This window comes from Pelobates fuscus, chromosome 5, assembly GCF_036172605.1.
Source record: "Pelobates fuscus isolate aPelFus1 chromosome 5, aPelFus1.pri, whole genome shotgun sequence".
Lineage (NCBI taxonomy): Eukaryota > Metazoa > Chordata > Amphibia > Anura > Pelobatidae > Pelobates > Pelobates fuscus.
The window spans coordinates 367,810,073-367,834,832 of record NC_086321.1 but is presented as its reverse complement, the minus strand read 5'-3'; the positions used below and the strand labels follow the sequence as shown (position 1 = coordinate 367,834,832).

The 24,760-nt window shown below is 43.8% G+C and overlaps 2 protein-coding genes across 3 annotated transcripts in view; one reads left to right on the top strand and one right to left on the bottom strand.

Annotated features, from left to right (window-relative positions):
• The window catches only part of LOC134611849 (ABC-type organic anion transporter ABCA8-like), a 224,764-nt gene that overhangs the window by 43,290 nt on the left and 156,714 nt on the right, over positions 1-24,760 (bottom strand). For both annotated transcript variants that reach the window (XM_063456115.1, XM_063456114.1), the window contains 5 exons: positions 23,486-23,623; positions 23,276-23,386; positions 10,859-11,029; positions 9,512-9,625; positions 9,291-9,413 (listed from right to left, as the gene is read on the bottom strand). In XM_063456115.1, the coding sequence (XP_063312185.1) occupies positions 9,291-9,413; positions 9,512-9,625; positions 10,859-11,029; positions 23,276-23,386; positions 23,486-23,623 (657 nt within the window). The remainder of the gene's footprint in view (positions 1-9,290; positions 9,414-9,511; positions 9,626-10,858; positions 11,030-23,275; positions 23,387-23,485; positions 23,624-24,760) is intronic.
• GNA13 (G protein subunit alpha 13) overlaps positions 1-24,760 on the top strand; it is a 598,177-nt gene that overhangs the window by 573,060 nt on the left and 357 nt on the right. The window lies entirely within an intron of this gene.

Genomic DNA, 24,760 nt, shown 5'->3' with positions numbered 1-24,760 from the left:
CAGAAGAAAAAAAGAAAGAAAGGAGAAAAAAGGAGAAAAGAGTTATCCCCAGGCCAGAGGGAGTCCACATTAACATATCCCTAATAACCTATATTATTGATTCACTGGTACTCCTTTGTCTAGAGGAAGGGTACTCCCTTTAAGAAAAAATTATAAAGAGAAGAGTAATCGTTACGGTTACTCCAAAAAACACACCAGATCTATCCCAATGTTTAGGCCCCTGGGTTCCAGGGTCTTTAACTTGTGTATCCAGAAGGTTTCCCTCTGGGATAGCTTCTTAACTCTATCTCCTCCCCGCCAGTAGGGCAGAACATGCTCAATCCCCATACATCGAAATTCTTTAAATGAAAAAGAAGGACAGCTGGAGCAGTGGGCGGAGACTGAATGAGTTACAAGTCCCTTACGTATATTGTTTAGGTGTTCCAAGATTCTAACTTTAAAAATACGTTGTGTCCGTCCCACATACTGTTTGCCACACGGACACTGCAGTAAATATACTACATGGTCCGTGTGGCAGCTAATTGGTGATTTAATCCCAAAGGATTCTCCAGTTACAAAACTGCCGAATTCCTTGGTTCTTTCCATATGGGCAGTGGTGCAGGCTTTGCAGCTATTGCATCCTCTAAAACAACCTGAATCGGGAGGTACATTAGATCTGTTGGTTTTAATCGCATAGCTGGGCGCTAGCATGTTCTTAAGGTTCTTATTTCGCTTGAAAATTACTGTTGGACGTTCAGATAGAGAACTGCCCAAAATGGGGTCCTGTTGTAAGATAGGCCAGAATTCAGTTAAACTTCTTTTTATCTTAAGATGATCGGTATTGTATTGAGTTCCAAAGGAAGATCTGAAATTACCCCTCCCTCCTGTCCCCGGTGGTTTGTCCTCCAACAGTTGGCTTCGTTCTAAAGAGCCTATGGAACGGATCTCTTTCTCTAGGGTGTTTTTGTTATAGCCCCTCGCACACAATTTATTCTTTATATGTGTGGACTGGGTATGGAAATCAAGTGGGCGGGAACAATTGCGCTTAAGTCTGGTGAACTGACTACGCGCTATGCCTTTAAGCCACGGTTTGTGGTGGCAGCTACGTTGGTGAACGAAACCATTGCCATCCGTTGGCTTGAAGAAACATTTAGTATGGATTTGGCCCTGATCACAGAAAATTTCGAGGTCCAAAAAATGGATCCTACTTTTGTTCCACTCAGGAGTAAACACAAGGTTGAACAAGTTGGAATTGAGATAATGAACATAATCTGAAAAGCTGTCAGAAGACCCCTTCCAGATGACGATCACATCGTCAATATAACGCCGCCAGAGCACCAGGTTCTCCCTCCAGTCATGCCCAGACCATACGAAGAGTTCTTCCCATCTCCGCATGTAGGTGTTGGCATAACTGGGGGCGAACCTGGTGCCCATGGCGGTACCCGTTATCTGGAGAAAATATTGATCGTTAAAAAAGAAAAAATTATGTTCTAATATAAACTGGACCGAAGTCAATATGAAATCCCTCTGGCCTGAGGACAAGTCCAAATCCTGGGACATATAGTGATCAAGAGCTTCCAGCCCCAAACGGTGATTGATTACCGTATACAGAGATGTCACGTCCAGCGTGGCCCAACTGTAGTCGGATTCCCATTCTATACTCTCCAATTCTTGGAGAAAGGACTTAGTATCGCGTATATATGAGGGGGCCCCCTGGGCATATTTTTGGAGGAACGAATCCATAAATGCTGACAAATTAGCTGTGAGAGAGTTCACTCCACTAATGATAGGGCGACCTGGTGGATCAGGGAGGCGTTTATGGGTTTTAGGAAGAAAATAGAATATTGGAATTACTGGATTTTTTGGGAACAAGAAATCAAAATTCTTTTGCGATATAATTCCGCTATCCCTGGCTTTAGTCAAAATTTCTTTCAGTTTTAAGTTGTACACCGGGGTGGGATTATTTTGTAATTTGATATACGTCTTCCTATCCCCCAGGATGTTAAGGGACTCCTTCAGATAGTAGGAGGCTGTCATCAACACTATCCCTCCTCCCTTATCGGCCTCCCTGATCACCAGGTCCTCTCTTTCCATAAGATGTTGTAAAGTGTCCTTCTCCTTCTTAGTTAAATTAAAAGGGGATGAGCCTCTCTTTCTTTCGAGAGTAATGGATTGAAAAGCCTGGTCCACCATATGCTCAAAGGTCTCCAAGAATGGACCCTTACTTTGAACCGGAAAAAAATGGGACCTAGGTTGAAATTTATAATTCTCTTTCACATCTATACTATTAGCATCACCCTCAATATTGGATGGGTGTAGAAGAAAATGCCTTTTAATAGTTAGGGAGCGAATAAATTTTTTAAGGTCTATATACAGATTGAAATCATTAGCCATTTTGTTGGGGGCAAACTTCATCCCTTTTGAAAGTAAATCTATTTCATCTGATGTGAGAGGAATGCCAGTTAAATTGAAAATGCCTTTACCTCTTTCTTCCGCATTACGGGAAGAAAAAGAGTTGGAACTTGAATCTAGTCCTCTGTTGTTTTAGAGGATGCAATAGCTGCAAAGCCTGCACCACTGCCCATATGGAAAGAACCAAGGAATTCGGCAGTTTTGTAACTGGAGAATCCTTTGGGATTAAATCACCAATTAGCTGCCACACGGACCATGTAGTATATTTACTGCAGTGTCCGTGTGGCAAACAGTATGTGGGACGGACACAACGTATTTTTAAAGTTAGAATCTTGGAACACCTAAACAATATACGTAAGGGACTTGTAACTCATTCAGTCTCCGCCCACTGCTCCAGCTGTCCTTCTTTTTCATTTAAAGAATTTCGATGTATGGGGATTGAGCATGTTCTGCCCTACTGGCGGGGAGGAGATAGAGTTAAGAAGCTATCCCAGAGGGAAACCTTCTGGATACACAAGTTAAAGACCCTGGAACCCAGGGGCCTAAACATTGGGATAGATCTGGTGTGTTTTTTGGAGTAACCGTAACGATTACTCTTCTCTTTATAATTTTTTCTTAAAGGGAGTACCCTTCCTCTAGACAAAGGAGTACCAGTGAATCAATAATATAGGTTATTAGGGATATGTTAATGTGGACTCCCTCTGGCCTGGGGATAACTCTTTTCTCCTTTTTTCTCCTTTCTTTCTTTTTTTCTTCTGATGATATAAGACAATGAGAATAATCTATTTTTGGTACATATGTATGAAACAAAAGAATATAAATAAGATAAAAAACAGATCAAGATAACATATATGAAACAATAATAATAACGAACGCAGTTCAAATTATACAGTTATGTGTACTAATCAAGTATTTATAATGTCTTTAACTAATAATATTCAGGGAACATTTGTAAAATTTATAGGTTATGGTTTTTTACTTTTTTAGCTTATTAGGTATGAGTCACTTGGATAACTTTGTAATAGGTGCTCGTCACCTTCACTGATCGGACCTACTGCTGCACTTTTATATTTTATCTGCTTGGTGTTGTATCACCTTTTAAAGAAAATAAAACTACAAATATTTTCTACCATTACTCACCTGGAGTCCTGTGTCCCATTTGGCTGCTAGACACTACCGAAGGATACCAGCATCCCCCCATATTTCCTGGGGAGGCACCTTGAATGCTGTTTTACCTTTACTATCTCGTGAGTGCATCCATTTAAGCGCACATTTTTCACTGTATATACTGTATCACACTATTGTTTTTTTCCTTACTATCTACACCAAGCTTGACCTCCGTGGGGCATATAACCTCATTAGAATCAAGGCTAATGATGAATGGAAAACTGCTTTCCTAACAAGATATGGCCTCTACGAGTATCTTGTGATGCCTTTCGGCCTCTGCAACGCCCCTGCAACCTTTCAACATTTTATAAATGACATCTTCAGGGATCTTCTAGATGTCTGTGTTATCATTTATTTAGATGACATTCTTATATATTCTAATACTCCTGAGGAACACAAAAAAGACGTGAGATGGGTGTTATCCAGACTTAGAACTCATAAATTATACGCTAAACCAGAAAAATGTCTTTTTAACGTCAATGAAATAACCTTTTTAGGTTACGTTATTACTCCTCATTCGATAAGCATGGATAGTTCTAAAATCAATTGTATCCTCAACTGGCCCATTCCTTCTGATGTAAAAGAATTACAAAGTTTTCTGGGGTTTGCCAACTTCTACAGAAAATTTATAAAAAATTACTCTGACGTAGCTCATTCACTTAATTCACTTAACAGCAAAAAACATCCTTTCAATTGGAATGAAAAGGCTCAAAAAGCCTTCGATGAATTAAAAAGAAGATTTACAACTGCTCCTATTCTTCAACTTCCAAACCCCACATGTCTCTATGTCCTTGAAACAGATGCTTCAGAAACAGCCATCGGAGCTGTCCTCTCCCAACACAAAACTCCTCAAGATCCTCTTCATCCAGTTGCCTTTTTCTCACGTTCAATGTCTCCTGCCGAAAAAAATTACCCTATAGGAGAAAAAGAATTATTGAGTATAAAAGCAGCCTTAGAAACCTGGCAACATCTTCTTGAAGGAACACAAGCTCCTATAATAGTTTATACTGACCATAAAAATCTTGAATATCTTCACTCCAACAAAACTCTCTCTGCTAGGCAAGTAAGATGGAATCTTTTCTTCTCCCAGTTTAATTTTCAAATTGTTTTTAGACCCGGATCTAGGAACAAAAAGGCGGATGCCCTTTCCAGAATTCACCAAGACCTTGAATTGGAACCTCCACATACAGTTATCGGAGTCTTAACGTCCCTTATAGATGACATAAAAGGTCTAAGTCCGGATGCTCTTGAACTTCCTAAATCAATCAAGTTATCACAGAAAGATGGTCTCTATTATTTCAATGACAGGATTTACATTCCTCCCGCATTCAGAAATAAAATACTCAAATTCATTCATGATTCTCCTCTGGCTGGTCATCCTGGTATAAAAAAGACCCTAGAATTATCCAAAAGATATTATTGGTGGCCTCGCCAGGACACCACCATCGAATCCTATGTCAAAACCTGCTCAACCTGCCAAAGATCCAAATCTGAACATCACCCCTTTGGTCAATTATTGGATCTACCGATTCCGGAAAGACCTTGGCAATCCATTTCCATGGACTTCTTGGTGGAACTTCCCCCATCTCAACATCATACCACCATTTTAGTAGTAGTGGACCGCTTCACAAAAATGTCCCATTTTATCCCTTTGAAGAAATTACCCTCATCATCTGAACTTTCAAAAATATTCCTCGATAATATAGTGAAACTTCATGGACTTCCAGACGAAATCATATCGGACCGTGGAACCCAGTTTACCTCCAAATTCTGGAACGCATTGTGTGCTTCTCTTCGTATTCAACGTAAACTATCTTCTGCTTATCATCCCCAAACCAATGGGCAAACTGAAAGCGTTAACCAATGCTTAGAACAATATTTACGATGCTATTGTTCCCACCTACAGGATGATTGGATGACATGGTTGCCCATGGCCGAATTTGCATATAACAACTCAGTTCATACAAGCAGCAAAATGACTCCCTTCTTCTCCAATTATGGGTTTCATCCCTCTTCGTTTCCTGCTCATATAATTCCTTCATCTAACCCCACTGTTTCAAATCAAATCTCTCACATGTCCTCCCTATTTCGAAAATTACATGAAAATCTTGAATTAGCATCCGCCAACCAAAAGAAGTTTTTTGATACTAAGAGACAACCTCCTCCCGTTTATAAAACTGGTGATCTTGTCTGGCTCTCCTCAAAAAACATATCCACCAACCGTCCTTCAAAGAAACTAAGTTCCCTTTTTCTTGGTCCTTTTCAAATATTGTCTATTATCAACCGTAACGTTGTGAAATTGAAGCTTCCACAAGCTTCTACTTTAAGGCTTCATCCAGTCTTCCATGTTTCTTTGCTCAAACCCCATCTTCCTGACCCTTTCCATAGAGATGTAATCACTACTCCTGATCCTGTTTTGGTACAAGGTGAAGAAGAATACGAGGTCCAAAAGATTCTGGATTCACGGATCCATCGTGGCTCTCTACAGTACCTCATTAGATCGAAGGGTTACGGAGTTGATGAAGATACATGGGAAAACTCCTCTATGATCCATGCCAATAGGTTAATTACCGCATTCCACAAACGTTATCCTTCTAAGCCACAAGGATAGCACCCGGTGGGTGCTCCTTACAGGGAGGGTACTGTCATGCCCCAGTTACCGGTAATTCCTTGTCTCTTCCGGGTTGACGGAGTTTAACCACACCCCCTCTCTGACGCGGTCTCGCCACGCTACATAATGCGACCGCACCAGATACAAGACGCTGGATTAATGAACAGCGTTACCGCGAAATCAAACCGGCTGAAAGTTTCTCTGCAACCCTACCTGTGTACCGAACCGGACTGGAACTCGAACTAACCTCCTTCTCCTCTCCTCGACCATGGCTAGTATCTGGACTTCTCTCATCCTACCTCAGAAAGAACCTCCCCAGAGGAGAACTCCGGAACCTGAAGATCACCCTCTGGAAGCTAAGTCAATTGTTTCATCTTTGATAAGAACTTCCTTCTCTCAAGCCTGCTGAGCATTCCTTCCATAGTCTGCTCTCAAGTTTCTCCAAGCATTTCTGCTACAGTCTGCTCCCTGACCTGCTATCTCTAAAACCAAAACGAATCTCTGCTGTTACAACTTCATTCATAGCTTTCTTCATTACCCTAAAAAACTGCAAACACCAAATGTGCTAGATTGCATGTATATAGGAAACTGCTTACTCCAATTAAACCAACAGTGAAGTATTTAAAGATACAGTACCTTATTTTCCTATATTGAATAGACAATTCCTATTTTATTCTCTAATTTTCTAATCATCAATTTAAATCCTAAGAAATCTGCAGTTGCGCTCCACATTAATCTATGTAAACGTGACAACGGGAAGCATAGGCGTCTCCTCCGTTCACCACGATTCCCCTGGTATTACTTCAAGTTCGACGTGTGTCCTTAGTCTTGTTGACTCCGCTATGGCGGAGTCAGACTGGTTCACGGAGTTTCTGGATCTTTCCTGTCGGGATCCTCTTCTCTTACCATCCTCTCGTATACTCCCCTTGGACTCGTTCAGGGGTGCCTGGAATGTCGAGGCGTTTTCGCTATCGGCCAGGAACTTTCTCTGGGATTACTGGGCTCCAGGGACGAGGAGATGTTATCTCTCAGCATGGGTTTCATGGTGTTGTTGGTGCTTGGAATGGGATACCGAGCCTTTTACAAGCCCTGTGACCAACATGCTGAGTTTCTTGTCCCTCCTCTTTGATTTGGGACGTTTGTGCCGTTCGGTTAAGTGACTAAGTCAGCTATTTTCGGCGGCACATGTTCAACTTGGAGGTTTTTTCCCATCGGTCAGGACCCGCGGGTCTGCAGAATTCTACGTGGGATGAGGCTGGCACGGCCTCCGGCGCCTTAATGCTCTTCCCTCTGGGAGGTAAGTATGGTTTTAGCATTTCTGCTGGAATGGCCGGATTACCATGACATTTCCCTCGCCAGTTTTTCAGCTGACTTTGCCCTCTTGTTGTGTCTGTTTTCGTTCAGACGTGTTTCTGATGTCCTGCCTTCGCCCCTGGCCCGACTCGATGGATTAGATGGTTATTGACACTGGCGGGGATGAATGCGACCTTTGGAGTGCATTCAGTTAGCGGCGCTGCAACTTCCGAATTTTTCCTTGGTGGGCGTTTCTCTTCGGGGCTTTTTGAGTGCGGTGGTCCGGTCCCGTGAGATTTTCGCCAGTGTTACTTTAGACCGTCGGGCCATGTTTCTTTGGTTTTGCTGTCGGAGCGTTAAAACAGCAAATATGAAGCCTCCTGTCATGATATAAAATTGTAGATTATACTAGCTTTAGTGTAACTATAATCTTAATTTTATTAATGACAGGAGGCAAATATTTCCCGCCCGTTTATTTCTTTCCCTCCCTTTGTTTTGCTTGATTGTTTGGTTGATTTTCTTCGGTTTGTTGAGTTGCCTGGGCTAGATGTGGTAGTCTAGGGTGATGCCTGGGGAAGTTAGGGGAGGTGTATGTTATATTTGTATTGTCAGTAATTATATACTGGGTTTTATGTTTTTTGGTACTTTCAGTACTGTACCGGGGGATTTATGTTTTCTCAGTACATTTCATTCACTAATCAGTGTTTTCGACTCTGTTTATCTCGGTTCAGTGTATGGTTCGACTACATTTCATAAGATCAACGGTTTGGCTGGATGAAGAGCAAGATTCCATCTGTTATTCGAAGTCTTCTTACAGATTGCAGTCATCGTTGTGTTATATTTTTCTTCCTTTGATTAGTTTATTGGCATTTTTTTGTGTACCTTATGTTTTGTCGCAGCGTGAAAGAGGAAATGGTTCGTTTGGAGGAGCCTTTTATAGATGCCTTATGTTTTTGTCTTTGGTGTTTTTCTCTCTATGTTAATGTGCTGCTGTGGAGTTTTAGTAAAGAGAGACTTAAGCAAATATTCGCCTCCTGTCATTAATAAAATGAAGATTATAGTTACACTAAAGCTAGCATAATCTACAATTTGATGTTAGAATTAGTATGCTGTGTCATTCCCTCATTAGCACTTGCCCTTTGACTCTATCTTGCAAGTGCATATTTTTGACACTTAATAAAAAATGCATAAAAATAAATTAATAATAATAATAATAATAATGCTCACTTTAGTAGATAACCATGGGGGGGGGGGGGGGGAAATGCAGTTGTGGGTTTGTTTGAAACATCAATGTGTGTGGTGTGCATGCATGGTTGTATTAGTGTCAGTATGTGCGAATGAAGGAGGAGTATTAATGTTTTGTAATGCAGCAGTAATTTTTGCATCAGGTGTCAGTGTGATAATACCCCTTTTCAATCACAATTTTCCCCACCATAACCTCTTTGATTTTTGTTTCCCAAGCACTACCAAGCCTCAATAAGCAAACCAGTAACCAACCTCATGTTGATGATTTGCATTAACAACGAAACAGCTGTCCATGAGTGGGTCACTGGCTTTGCATCTTTTCCCAAGTTGTTTTTCAAAGCTGTTGTATACAGCAAAAACACATGTTTAAAATGGAATGAGGCAAAATTGTGATTCTTTGTTAAACTAATTTGCATATGCCCACCCAGAATCCTTTGCGGTAGTAACATTACTGCAAATTTGTGATTTCTGTGGGAAAAGAAAGACTTATGGCTTGACTGGTGTGCAGATTTTTGTTTAACATTGTATTGACTATATACACATATATAATTTAAATGATTGAAAAAACAAATGACATACTTACAATAAACAGCAGAAGACTGCTTAAGACACTAGACGGCACTAAAAATGTGTAGACAAAAAGTATTGGGAACGTTTGATCAAACACAACCAAAAATTCGCTGAAGATAAATGGAAGAAACCCACTCTATAAGAAAAAACAAAAAAGTTTAGTGATTGCCAATCCTGCTATGTATATAATTAGATTGTACAATAGACCAAAAAAAATAAAAATAAATAACTTACCATTACAAAGAAGAACGCCCATCGATCGTGGTGGCTCTTTGATCTTCCAAAAATAAAACTGATGATATAGACGTACAGGACCATTGATACTCCGTAACCAACAACGCCAAAGAACTGTAAGAAATGCTTTCTGTAGTGGTTAGTAGTTCAAATGTCCCCAATTTCCCAACTGTTTTGGAATAAGAAGGTACCCCCTCCTCCGTTAGATGCTCACCCAGTCTCCACTCCTTCAAAAAATCGTTAAAAACCCACTTCTTCATAAAAGCGTATCAATAGAACTGTTAATAGCTCCCGACTGATTTCTCTCTTGCAACTGTCACTAGTCTAATACTATCCTTACCTTTTTGTGTCATTTTACCCCACTCCCTCTAGCATGTAAGCTCATTGAGCAGGGCCCTCAACCCCTCTGTCCCTGTGTGTCCAACTTGTCTGGTTACAACTACATGTCTGTTCGTCCACCCACTGTAAAGCACTGTGGAATTTGATGGAGCTATATAAATAACATAATAATAATGTAGGTACTACAGTTTAGTGTAGTGCTTTTGGGCATATAAACTGTCCCTGCATGCTGAGCAGTGTAAACATTGACTATTCAGATAGTCCCTGCATGGAGAAGATTAACGTCCCCCATGGAGATGCATTGACGCGGTGATTAACAGGCATGTGCACTAGCTCCCCAACGCTTTTCTATGGGGGAGTATTGGAATGACTGAGATCATTAGTATTGATGATATCAGTCAGGGGAGGAGTGGCAGCCGCTGTGAGACTGATGCGCCAGGGAAAATAAACAAGTAACACTCTTAAAAAGAAAATTTTATATGGGGGGGGATGAATCTAACTAGCAAGAACAACACCCTAGTGTTACACGTGTGTATCCACCGTCAGCAGCGTCATTAGGCCCTGGGCTAGATAATGTCAATTCTGTGCAGATTATACACACAGAAAGCCATTCCTTGTCTAAGAGCGCTCAGAAGATACTCTCAGCCAATGAATGAGCGGCAGGAGGGGCAGAAGAAGTTCAGGCAACATCGTGGAATCCTCTGCACCTCCCTCAACCCAAGTAAGAGGGCAAAGCATTGCAAAACAGTTTGCCCCATTTCCGGGAAGTAACACCTGCAGGGCTGTAGGGGTTATAATTCACATTTTAGTGAATAACCTGACACATTTGTTTTTGATCTATTTAGAAATATAATGGATTCAACACTAATCACCTTGTAACAAGTAACACACAGAAAAATAAGTAAACTGTAAAGGACAGAAGGTAACAGGGTACTACTGGTTACACTGATTGTCCTTACAATATTTACAGTTACTCTAGTAATGTAACACCGAGGCTTTATTCCTTACCATAACGAAAGCCAGTATATAGTGCAGGAATATTTTGTAATTGAATATAAACAATATGATGATCATCGAGAAAAGCAAAATCAGGTGGAGACTGACATCCACAAGAGCTTGGCCAAACCAGTATGCAGAAGGAAAGAGGCCTGATATCTGAAGTTGGGAAAGAGCTTTGAGCTGATGGTGACATAGAGAACAGAGAAAGTATTTTAAGAACTCAGCAGACATATAATCACATCAATGGACAAAACAAATACATAAAATCACCTCTTACAGGAAGAATATTCTATAAAAACAGCAGGGCAGGAGGCAAAATCAAATTTAGGCGTTCAGCTCAGTGGCGTCTCTAAGATTCATTTTTAGGGGGGGCACATGGTGGGCCAGGGACAAAAGTAGGGGGGCACATTTAACCCCGCCCTCACGGCAGTTTGACACCGCCCCTGTCGCATGTTAAGCCCAGCCCCGACACAATGTGTTGTTGTTTTTTATAATCCCTGGTGGAGAATTCATTATATACACACACACATACTGCTGAGTCCATACACATACACACACAGACTGCTGAGTCCATACACACATACACAGACTGCTGAGTACACACACACACACACACACACACAGACTGCTGAGTCCATACACACACAGACTGCTGAGACCATACACACACAGACTGCTGAGTACATACACACACATACAGACTGCTGAGTACATACTCACACATACAGACTGCTGAGTACATACTCACACATACAGACTGCTGAGTCCATACACACACACAGACGGCTGAGTCCATACACACAGACTGCTGAGTCCATACACACACACACACACACACACAGACTGCTGAGTCCATACACACACACAGACTGCTGAGTCCATACACACACACAGACTGCTGAGTCCATACACACACACACACACACACACACACACAGACTGCTGAGTCCATACACACATACAGACTGCTGACCCAATACACACACACACACACACACACACAGACTGCTGAGTCCATACACACATACAGACTGCTGAGTCCATACACACACACACACACACAGACTGCAGAGTCCATACACACACACATAGACTGCTGAGTCCATACACACACACATAGACTGCTGAGTCCATACACACACAAAGAGACTGCTGAGTCCATACACACACAAAGAGACTGCTGAGTCCATCCACACACATACACACTGCTGAGTCCATCCACACACATACACACTGCTGAGTCCACACACACACATACACACTGCTGAGTCCACACACACACACACACATATTTACAGACTGCTGAGTCCATACACACACATACAGACTGCTGAGTCTATACACAGACACAGACTGCTGAGTCTATACACAGACACAGACTGCTGAGTCTATACACAGACACAGACTGCTGAGTCTATACACAGACACAGACTGCTGAGTCTATACACAGACACAGACTGCTGAGTCTATACACAGACACAGACTGCTGAGTCTATACACAGACACAGACTGCTGAGTCTATACACACACACAGACTGCTGAGTCCATACACACGCACATACTGCTGAGTCCATACACACACATACTGCTGAGTCCATACACACACACTGCTGAGTCCATATACACACACACACACTGCTGAGTCCATACACACACACACAGAGACTGCTGAGTCCATACACACACACAGACTGCTGAGTCCATACACACACACATACAGACTGCTGAGTCTATACACAGACACAGACTGCTGAGTCTATACACAGACACAGACTGCTGAGTCTATACACAGACTGCTGAGTCTATACACAGACTGCTGGGTCTATACACAGACTGCTGAGTCTATACACAGACACAGACTGCTGAGTCTATACAAAGACACAGACCGCTGAGTCTATACACAGACACAGACCGCTGAGTCTATACACAGACACAGACCGCTGAGTCTATACACAGACACAGACCGCTGAGTCTATACACAGACACAGACCGCTGAGTCTATACACAGACACAGACCGCTGAGTCTATACACAGACACAGACCGCTGAGTCTATACACAGACACTGCTGAGTCCATACACACACACACTGCTGAGTTCACACACACACAGACTGCTGAGTCCATACACACACACAGACTGCTGAGTCCATACACACACACAGACTGCTGAGTCCATACACACACACTGCTGAGTCCATACACACACACAGACTGCTGAGTCCATACACACACAGACTGCTGAGTCAATACACACACACAGACTGCTGAGTCAATACACACACACAGACTGCTGAGTCCATAAACACACACAGCCTGCTGAGTCTATACACAGACACAGACTGCTGAGTCTATACACAGACACAGACTGCTGAGTCTATACACAGACACAGACTGCTGAGTCTATACACAGACTGCTGAGTCTATACACAGACTGTCGAGTCTATACACAGACTGCCGAGTCTATACACAGACTGCTGAGTCTATACACAGACTGCTGAGTCTATACACAGACTGCCGAGTCTATACACAGACTGCTGAGTCTATACACAGACACAGACTGCTGAGTCTATACACAGACACAGACTGCTGAGTCTATACACAAACACAGACTGCTGAGTCTATACACAGACACAGACTGCTGAGTCCATACACAGACACAGACTGCTGAGTCCATACACAGACACAGACTGCTGAGTCCATACACACATACAGACTGCTGAGTCCATACACACACATACAGACTGCTGAGTCTATACAGAGACACAGACTGCTGAGTCTATACACAGACTGCTGAGTCTATACACAGACTGCTGAGTCTATACACAGACACAGACCGCTGAGTCTATACACAGACACAGACCGCTGAGTCTATACACAGACACAGACCGCTGAGTCTATACACAGACACAGACCGCTGAGTCTATACACAGACACAGACCGCTGAGTCTATACACAGACACAGACCGCTGAGTCTATACACAGACACAGACCGCTGAGTCTATACACAGACACAGACCGCTGAGTCTATACACAGACACAGACCGCTGAGTCTATACACAGACACAGACCGCTGAGTCTATACACAGACACAGACCGCTGAGTCTATACACAGACACAGACCGCTGAGTCTATACACAGACACAGACCGCTGAGTCTATACACAGACACAGACCGCTGAGTCTATACACAGACACAGACCGCTGAGTCTATACACAGACACAGACCGCTGAGTCTATACACAGACCGCTGAGTCTATAAACAGACCGCTGAGTCTATACACAGACACAGACCGCTGAGTCTATACACAGACACAGACCGCTGAGTCTATAAACAGACCGCTGAGTCTATAAACAGACCGCTGAGTCTATACACAGACACAGACCGCTGAGTCTATACACAGACACAGACTGCTGAGTCTATACACAGACTGCCGAGTCTATACACAGACTGCTGAGTCTATACACAGACACAGACTGCTGAGTCTATACACAGACACAGACTGCTGAGTCTATACACAAACACAGACTGCTGAGTCTATACACAGACACAGACTGCTGAGTCCATACACAGACACAGACTGCTGAGTCCATACACACATACAGACTGCTGAGTCCATACACACACATACAGACTGCTGAGTCTATACAGAGACACAGACTGCTGAGTCTATACACAGACTGCTGAGTCTATACACAGACTGCTGAGTCTATACACAGACACAGACTGCTGAGTCCATACACAGACACAGACTGCTGAGTCCATACACACATACAGACTGCTGAGTCCATACACACACATACAGACTGCTGAGTCTATACAGAGACACAGACTGCTGAGTCTATACACAGACTGCTGAGTCTATACACAGACACAGACCGCTGAGTCTATACACAGACACAGACCGCTGAGTCTATACACAGACACAGACCGCTGAGTCTATACACAGACACAGACCGCTGAGTCTATACACAGACACATACCGCTGAGTCTATACACAGACACATACCGCTGAGTCTATACACAGACACAGACCGCTGAGTCTATACACAGACACAGACCGCTGAGTCTATACACAGACACAGACCGCTGAGTCTATACACAGACACAGACCGCTGAGTCTATACACAGACACAGACCGCTGAGTCTATACACAGACACAGACCGCTGAGTCTATACACAGACACAGACCGCTGAGTCTATACACAGACACAGACCGCTGAGTCTATACACAGACCGCTGAGTCTATAAACAGACCGCTGAGTCTATAAACAGACCGCTGAGTCTATAAACAGACCGCTGAGTCTATACACAGACACAGACCGCTGAGTCTATACACAGACACAGACCGCTGAGTCTATAAACAGACCGCTGAGTCTATAAACAGACCGCTGAGTCTATACACAGACACAGACCGCTGAGTCTATACACAAACACAGACTGCTGAGTCTATACACAGACACAGACTGCTGAGTCTATACACAGACACAGACTGCTGAGTCCATACACAGACACAGACTGCTGAGTCCATACACACATACAGACTGCTGAGTTCATACACACACATACAGACTGCTGAGTCTATACAGAGACACAGACTGCTGAGTCTATACACAGACTGCTGAGTCTATACACAGACACAGACTGCTGAGTCTATACACAGACACAGACTGCTGAGTCTATACACAGACACAGACCGCTGAGTCTATACACAGACACAGACCGCTGAGTCTATACACAGACACAGACCGCTGAGTCTATACACAGACACAGACCGCTGAGTCTATACACAGACACAGACCGCTGAGTCTATACACAGACACAGACCGCTGAGTCTATACACAGACACAGACCGCTGAGTCTATACACAGACACAGACCGCTGAGTCTATACACAGACACAGACCGCTGAGTCTATACACAGACACAGACCGCTGAGTCTATACACAGACACAGACCGCTGAGTCTATACACAGACACAGACTGCTGAGTCTATACACAGACACAGACTGCTGAGTCTATACACAGACACAGACTGCTGAGTCTATACACAGACACAGACTGCTGAGTCTATACACAGACACAGACCGCTGAGTCTATACACAGACCGCTGAGTCTATAAACAGACCGCTGAGTCTATAAACAGACCGCTGAGTCTATACACAGACACAGACCGCTGAGTCTATACACAGACACAGACTGCTGAGTCTATACACAGACACACACCGCTGAGTCTATACACAGACACAGACCGCTGACTCTATACACAGACACATACCGCTGAGTCTATACACAGACACAGACCGCTGAGTCTATACACAGACACAGACCGCTAAGTCTATACACAGACACAGACCGCTGAGTCTATACACAGACACAGACCGCTAAGTCTATACACAGACACAGACCGCTTAGTCTATACACAGACACAGACCGCTGAGTCTATACACAGACACAGACCGCTGAGTCAATACACAGACCGCTGAGTCTATAAACAGACCGCTGAGTCTATAAACAGACCGCTGAGTCTATACACAGACACAGACCGCTGAGTCTATACACAGACACAGACTGCTGAGTCTATACACAGACACAGACTGCTGAGTCTATACACAGACACAGACCGCTGAGTCTATACACAGACACAGACCGCTGAGTCTATACACAGACACAGACCGCTGAGTCTATACACAGACACAGACCGCTGAGTCTATACACAGACACAGACCGCTGAGTCTATACACAGACACAGACCGCTGAGTCTATACACAGACACAGACCGCTGAGTCTATACACAGACACAGACCGCTTAGTCTATACACAGACACAGACCGCTGAGTCTATACACAGACACAGACCGCTGAGTCTATACACAGACACAGACCGCTGAGTCTATACACAGACACAGACCGCTGAGTCTATACACAGACACAGACCGCTGAGTCTATACACAGACCGCTGAGTCTATACACAGACCGTTGAGTCTATACACAGACCGCTGAGTCTATACACAGACCGCTGAGTCTATACACAGACACAGACTGCCTAGTCTATACACAGACACAGACTGCTGAGTCTATACACAGACCGCTGAGTCTATACACAGACACAGACTGCTGAGTCTATACACAGACCGCTGAGTCTATACACAGACACAGACTGCTGAGTCTATACACAGACACAGACTGCTGAGTCTATACACAGACACAGACTGCTGAGTCTATACACAGACACAGACTGCTGAGCCTATACACAGACACAGACTGCTGAGTCTATACACAGACACAGACTGCTGAGTCTATACACAGACACAGACTGCTGAGTCTATACACAGACACAGACTGCTGAGTCTATACACAGACTGCTGAGTCTATACACAGACACAGACTGCTGAGTCTATACACAGACACAGACTGCTGAGTCTATACACAGACACAGACTGCTGAGTCTATACACAGACACAGACTGCTGAGTCTATACACAGACACAGACTGCTGAGTCTATTCACAGACACAGACTGCTGAGTCTATTCACAGACACAGACTGCTGAGTCTATACACAGACACAGACTGCTGAGTCTATACACAGACACAGACTGCTGAGTCTATACACAGACACAGACTGCTGAGTCTATACACAGACACAGACTGCTGAGTCTATACACAGACACAGACTGCTGAGTCTATACACAGACACAGACTGCTGAGTCTATACACAGACACAGACTGCTGAGTCTATACACAGACACAGACTGCTGAGTCTATACACAGACACAGACTGCTGAGTCTATACACAGACACAGACTGCTGAGTCTATTCACAGACACAGACTGCTGAGTCTATACACAGACACAGACTGCTGAGTCTATACACAGACACAGACTGCTGAGTCTATACACAGACACAGACTGCTGAGTCTATACACAGACACAGACTGCTGAGTCTATACACAGACACAGACTGCTGAGTCTATACACAGACACAGACTGCTGAGTCTATACACAGACACAGACTGCTGAGTCTATACACAGACACACACTGCTGAGTCTATACACAGACACAGACTGCTGAGTCTATACACAGACACAGACTGCTGAGTCTATACACACACACTGCTGAGTCTATAAACAGACCGCTGAGTCTATAAACAGACCGCTGAGTCTATACACAGACCGCTGAGTCTATACACAGACCGCTGAGTCTATACACAGACCGCTGAGTCTATACACAGACCGCTGAGTCTATACACAGACCGCTGAGTCTATACACAGACCGCTGAGTCTATACACAGACCGCTGAGTCTATACACAGACCGCTGAGTCTATACACAGACCGCTGAGTCTATACACAGACCGCTGAGTCTATACACAGACCGCTGAGTCTATACACAGACCGCTGAGTCTATACACAGACCGCTGAGTCTATACACAGACACAGACTGCTGAGTCTATACACAGACACAGACTGCTGAGTCTATACACAGACACAGACTGCTGAGTCTATACACAGACACAGACTGCTGAGTCTATACACAGACACAGACTACTGAGTCTATACACAGACACAGACTACTGAGTCTATACACAGACACAGACTACTGAGTCTATGCACAGACACACACTGCTGAGCCTATACACAGACACAGACTGCTGAGTCTATACACAGACACAGACTGCTGAGTCTATACACAGACACAGACTGCTGAGTCTATACACAGACACAGACTGCTGAGTCTATACACAGACACAGACTGCTGAGTCTATACACAGACACAGACTGCTGAGTCTATACACAGACACAGACTGCTGAGTCTATACACAGACACAGACTGCTGAGTCTATTCACAGACACAGACTGCTGAGTCTATACACAGACACAGACTGCTGAGTCTATACACAGACACAGACTGCTGAGTCTATACACAGACACAGACTGCTGAGTCTATACACAGACACAGACTGCTGAGTCTATACACAGACACAGACTGCTGAGTCTATACACAGACACAGACTGCTGAGTCTATACACAGACACAGACTGCTGAGTCTATTCACAGACACAGACTGCTGAGTCTATACACAGACACAGACTGCTGAGTCTATACACAGACACAGACTGCTGAGTCTATACACAGACACAGACTGCTGAGTCTATACACAGACACAGACTGCTGAGTCTATACACAGACACAGACTGCTGAGTCTATACACAGACACAGACTGCTGAGTCTATACACAGACACAGACTGCTGAGTCTATACACAGACACAGACTGCTGAGTCTATACACAGACACAGACTGCTGAGTCTATACACAGACACAGACTGCTGAGTCCATACACACATACAGACTGCTGAGTCTATACACAGACACAGACTGCTGAGTCCACACACACATACAGAAGGCTGAGTCCATACACACACATACAGAAGGCTGAGTCCATACACACAGACACACACTGCTGAGTCTATACACAGACACAGACTGCTGAGTCTATACACAGACACAGACTGCACAGTCTATACACACACACTGCTGAGTCTATACACACACTGCTGAGTCTATACACACACTGCTGAGTCCATATGAACACACTGCTGAGTCCATACACACACACAAACACAGACTGCTGAGTCCATACACATACATACAGACTGCTGAGTCCATACACACACATACAGACTGCTGAGTCTATACACAGACACAGACTGCTGAGTCTATACACAGACACAGACTGCTGAGTCTATACACAGACACAGACTGCTGAGTCTATACACACACAGACTGCTGATTCCATACACACACACAGACTGCTGAGTCCATACACACAGACTGCTGAGTCCATACACACAGACTGCTGAGTCCATACACACAGACTGCTGAGTCCATACACACACACATACTGCTGAGTCTATACACACATACAGACTGCTGAGTCTATACACAGATACAGACTGCTGAGTCTATACACAGACACAGACTGCTGAGTCTATACACAGACACAGACTGCTGAGTCTATACACAGACACAGACTGCTGAGTCTATACACAGACACAGACTGCTGAGTCTATACACAGACACAGACTGCTGAGTCTATACACACACACTGCTGAGTCTATACACACACACTGCTGAGTCTATACACACACTGCTGAGTCCATATGAACACACTGCTGAGTCCATACACACACACAAACACAGACTGCTGCGTCCATACACACACACACAAACACAGACTGCTGAGTCCATACACATACATACAGACTGCTGAGTCCATACACACACATACAGACTGCTGAGTCTATACACAGACACAGACTGCTGAGTCTATACACATACACAGACTGCTGAGTCTATACACACACACAGACTGCTGAGTCTATACACAGACACAGACTGCTGAGTCTATACACAGACACAGACTGCTGAGTCTATACACAGACACAGACTGCTGAGTCTATACACACACACAGACTGCTGAGTCCATACACACACACAGACTGCTGATTCCATACACACACACAGACTGCTGAGTCCATACACACAGACTTCTGAGTCCATACACACAGACTGCTGAGTCCATACACACACACAGACTGCTGAGTCCATACACACATACAGACTGCTGAGTCTATACACAGACACAGACTGCTGAGTCTATACACAGACACAGACTGCTGAGTCTATACACAGACACAGACTGCTGAGTCTATACACAGACACAGACTGCTGAGTCTATACACAGACACAGACTGCTGAGTCTATACACAGACACAGACTGCTGAGTCCACACACACATACAGAAGGCTGAGTCCATACACACACATACAGAAGGCTGAGTCCATACACACACATACAGACTGCTGAGTCCATACACACACACACACACAGACTGCTGAGTCTATACACAGACACACAGACTGCTGAGTCCATACACACACACAGACTGCTGAGTCCATACACACATACAGACTGCTGAGTCTATACACAGACACAGACTGCTGAGTCCACACACACATACAGAAGGCTGAGTCCATACACACACATACAGACTGCTGAGTCCATACACACACACACAGACTGCTGAGTCCATACACACACACACAGACTGCTGAGTCCATACACACACACAGACTGCTGAGTCCATACACACACACACACTGCTGAGTCCATACACACACACAGACTGCTGAGTCCATACACACACACAGACTGCTGAGTCCATACACACACACACACTGCTGAGTCCATACACACACACACACTGCTGAGTCCATACACACACACACAGACTGCTGAGTCCATACACACACACACAGACTGCTGAGTCCATACACACACACAGACTGCTGAGTCCATACAGACACACAGACTGCTGAGTCCATACACACACACACTGCTGAGTCCATACACACATACAGACTGTGGAGTCCATACACACACACACACACTGCCGAGTCCATACACACACACACACTGCCATGTCCATACACACACACACACTGCCGAGTCCATACACACACACACACTGCCGAGTCCATACACACACACACAGACTGCTGAGTCCATACACACACACACAGACTGCTGAGTCCATACACACTCACACACTGCTGAGTCCATACACACACACACACTGCTGAGTCCATACACACACACACACTGCTGAGTCCATACACACATACAGACTGCGGAGTCCATACACACACACACACTGCCGAGTCCATACACACACACACACACACTGCTGAGTCCATACACACACACAGACTGCTGAGTCCATGCACACACACAGACTGCTGAGTCCATATACACACACAGACTGCTGAGTTCTTACACACACACAAGCTTCCTCACTAGCAGACAGACACACACACACACACACACAAGCACATTAATCCTACCTGTCACTGGCGGCTGTTGATGGGGGTCAGGCGGCCATCTTTTATCCTTTCCAGCAGCAGCAGGGCTGCTGCTTAACGGCGGGGGCGGGGCTTATGTGCAGGAGGCGGGGATTCGTTTGGGGGCGGGGCCTGTGCCGGGGAGCCTGTCAGTGCTCCCTCCGGCCACAGACAGCCCCCAGCCCTGTTCCAGCTGCTCTGCCCTGCATTCCCCCTGGCTGCCTGTCATACACTGTTACAGTCCGAGGGAATATCATTTAGACACATGGCCAGCAAGTTGCTGGCATTTGGGGGGACCCAAGGGGGGGCACAGCATGATGTAGGGGGGGCCATGGCCCCCTCTGGCCCCCCCCCCTAGCGACGCCACTGGTTCAGCTATCACTGGACAAACTCCCGGGAAGAGAGGTTTAGCTGTAATTTGGCATTTAAAATATTCTGGAGACAGTGATCCCCTATTTCAGGAACAACACAGTTTACTGTGCTTATATACTCAAAAAAGCTACTGTTATGGAACAACATTCTCTTCAAACAAACAATGTACCATGAAGATTATGATACTGGCATCACAGCTATAACAATCATTGACTTTTCTGTGTGTGATGACCTGAATAAGATAATAGCTCTCCAGCGTTTTATTAGAGCCTCAACTTCCATAATGCAAAGTGGTCGAGGATCAACAAGGTTGTTCATCATCTGAATAGATACTAGCTGGGTAGCCCTCATATATGACTCTAACCTAAAACCCTGCTTAATAAGATGACATAAAATATGACGAGGTCAAAATGGAAACACCCGGCCTTTACAGCATTTTATTTTGCTGAACTGCTTTATGTGTGAAGAGTGTGTCCTTTTTAATCATTTAAAAAAACGTAAAAGATTGTTTTTTATAGAAATTGGCACTTTTATAAACTACCCTGGTTACACCCCCCTCTCTGTTAATCAGATAGCGGGTCTTGTTACTTCGTGGCAAAACACAAGAGGCTGCTATTGCCCAGAGCACCTGCCTTGCAAAGACTTCTCATTGATCTGCATGAGTAAGTATGTGATTGGACAGCCACAGAAAGTCTGGGCGGGATTAGAAGGGGAGGGCTTACATAGGCTTCAGACCCAAGATCTATAGCTTTTGCTAGCTGTTTTACATATACATCCCCAATGAAAAAAATGTTTAATTAAATTCTTGTTTTCATTGGGATTAAACCTACTAAATCATGATTTAAAAAAAAAATTAAGCAGTGGAGTAAACTTTTAACAAATCAGTTCAACTCTTTCCTTATACGACCAGGTAAATGAGACATGACATATTTTATAAAAGTGAAATACTGAACACTATTTAAGTAAAGTAGCTATATGTTTACGTTACCCTCATGTAAAGAGATAAGTTTGGGCAATGTGGTTTCTCGGATAACCATCTGGGATATGCACATTCACTGCTACTGAGTTATATACCAAATCTCTATCCCTTGTGCAGACTGTTTCTGTAAATAGTAAGATTGTTTATTTTGATTACAGGACATCGACAATGGCGTGCTCACCCTTCTGTCATCGTTGCTGCTCATTGCAAAATGAGGGGTGAGACCGGAAGCGAACACCATGAAAATGATGCAGAAAAAAAAGGCAGGGTAATGAAAATCGTCAGGTAATTCCTGTGGGTTGAGATGAGATTGACATCAGGCTTTAAGCATTATAGACAGAGAATGGAGTGTAAGAAGCTTGTGTTGTATTGTTCAATGCTGTAAACTCACATGTAGCACTGGGTTGTTCCAAACACGTATTTTGGTTGGGGATTTAAACATCTTCAGAAAGGAATTGCTGATCAAGTTTTCAAGCACTGGCAAAGCATTTTGTGCTTTTGGATTTCCAATGATCTTAAAAATGTAGTCCTGAAATTGAAAAAAAAATGTATGATTTGTGAGGATCATTTCAGGCAGTTGTACTGTTAAATTTTCACAAACTTTACCTACACTTGCACAGTATTTATTTCAAGGGATTTCAGAAGAAGACTTCTAGTGAGAGGATCTCAAGAGAAGGCCATAGTGAGACTTTTAAGGAATCTTAGCTACATGAGAGTTTACAGAGGAAGAGGTTCTATCTCAACTGTCAAAAGTAAAGACAAATAAGTCAATGGGACCTGATGGAATACACCCAAAGTTATTAAAATAGCTTAATGGTGTACTAGCAAAACCATTAACCAATCATTGTTAACAGGAGTAGTCCCAGAAGATTGGAAGTTTGCGAATGTTGTGCCCATTCACAAGAAAGGTAGTAGGGAGTAGTCGGGCAACTATAGGCCAGTAAGCCTTACTTCAGTAGTGGGGAAAGTAATGGAAACCACGTTAAAGGATAGGATTGTTGAACATCTAAAATCACATGGATTTCAAGATCAGAGACAACATGGGTTTACTTCAGGGAGATCATGCCAAGCTATTCTTATTGATTTTTTTGATTGGGTAACTAAAATTATAGATCAGGGTGGTGCAGTAGACATTGCTTACTTAGATTTCAGTAAGGCTTTTGACACTGTTGCACATAGAAGGTTAATCAATAAACTGCAATCTTTAAGTTTGGATTCCAACAGGCAACAGAGGGTTGTAGTCAATGGAGTATATTCAAAGCATGGGCTTGTCACCAGTGGGGTACCTCAGGGATCTGTACTTGGACCCATTCTCTTTAATATTTTTATTAGTGATATTGCAGAAGGTCTTGATGGTAAGGTGTGTCTTTTTGCGGATGATACTAAGATATGTAACAGGGTTGATGTTCCAGGAGGGATAAGCCAAATGGCAAATGATTTAGGTAAACTAGAAAAATGGTCAGAGTTGTGGCAACTGACATTTAATGTGGATAAGTGCAAGATAATGCATCTTGGACGTAAAAACCCAAGGGCAGAGTACAGAATATTTGATAGAGGCCATAACCTCAACATCTGAGGAAAGGGATTAAGGGGTAATTATTTAAGATGACTTAAAGGTTGTCAGACAATGTAATAGCGAAGCAGAATACTTGGTTGTATAGGGAGA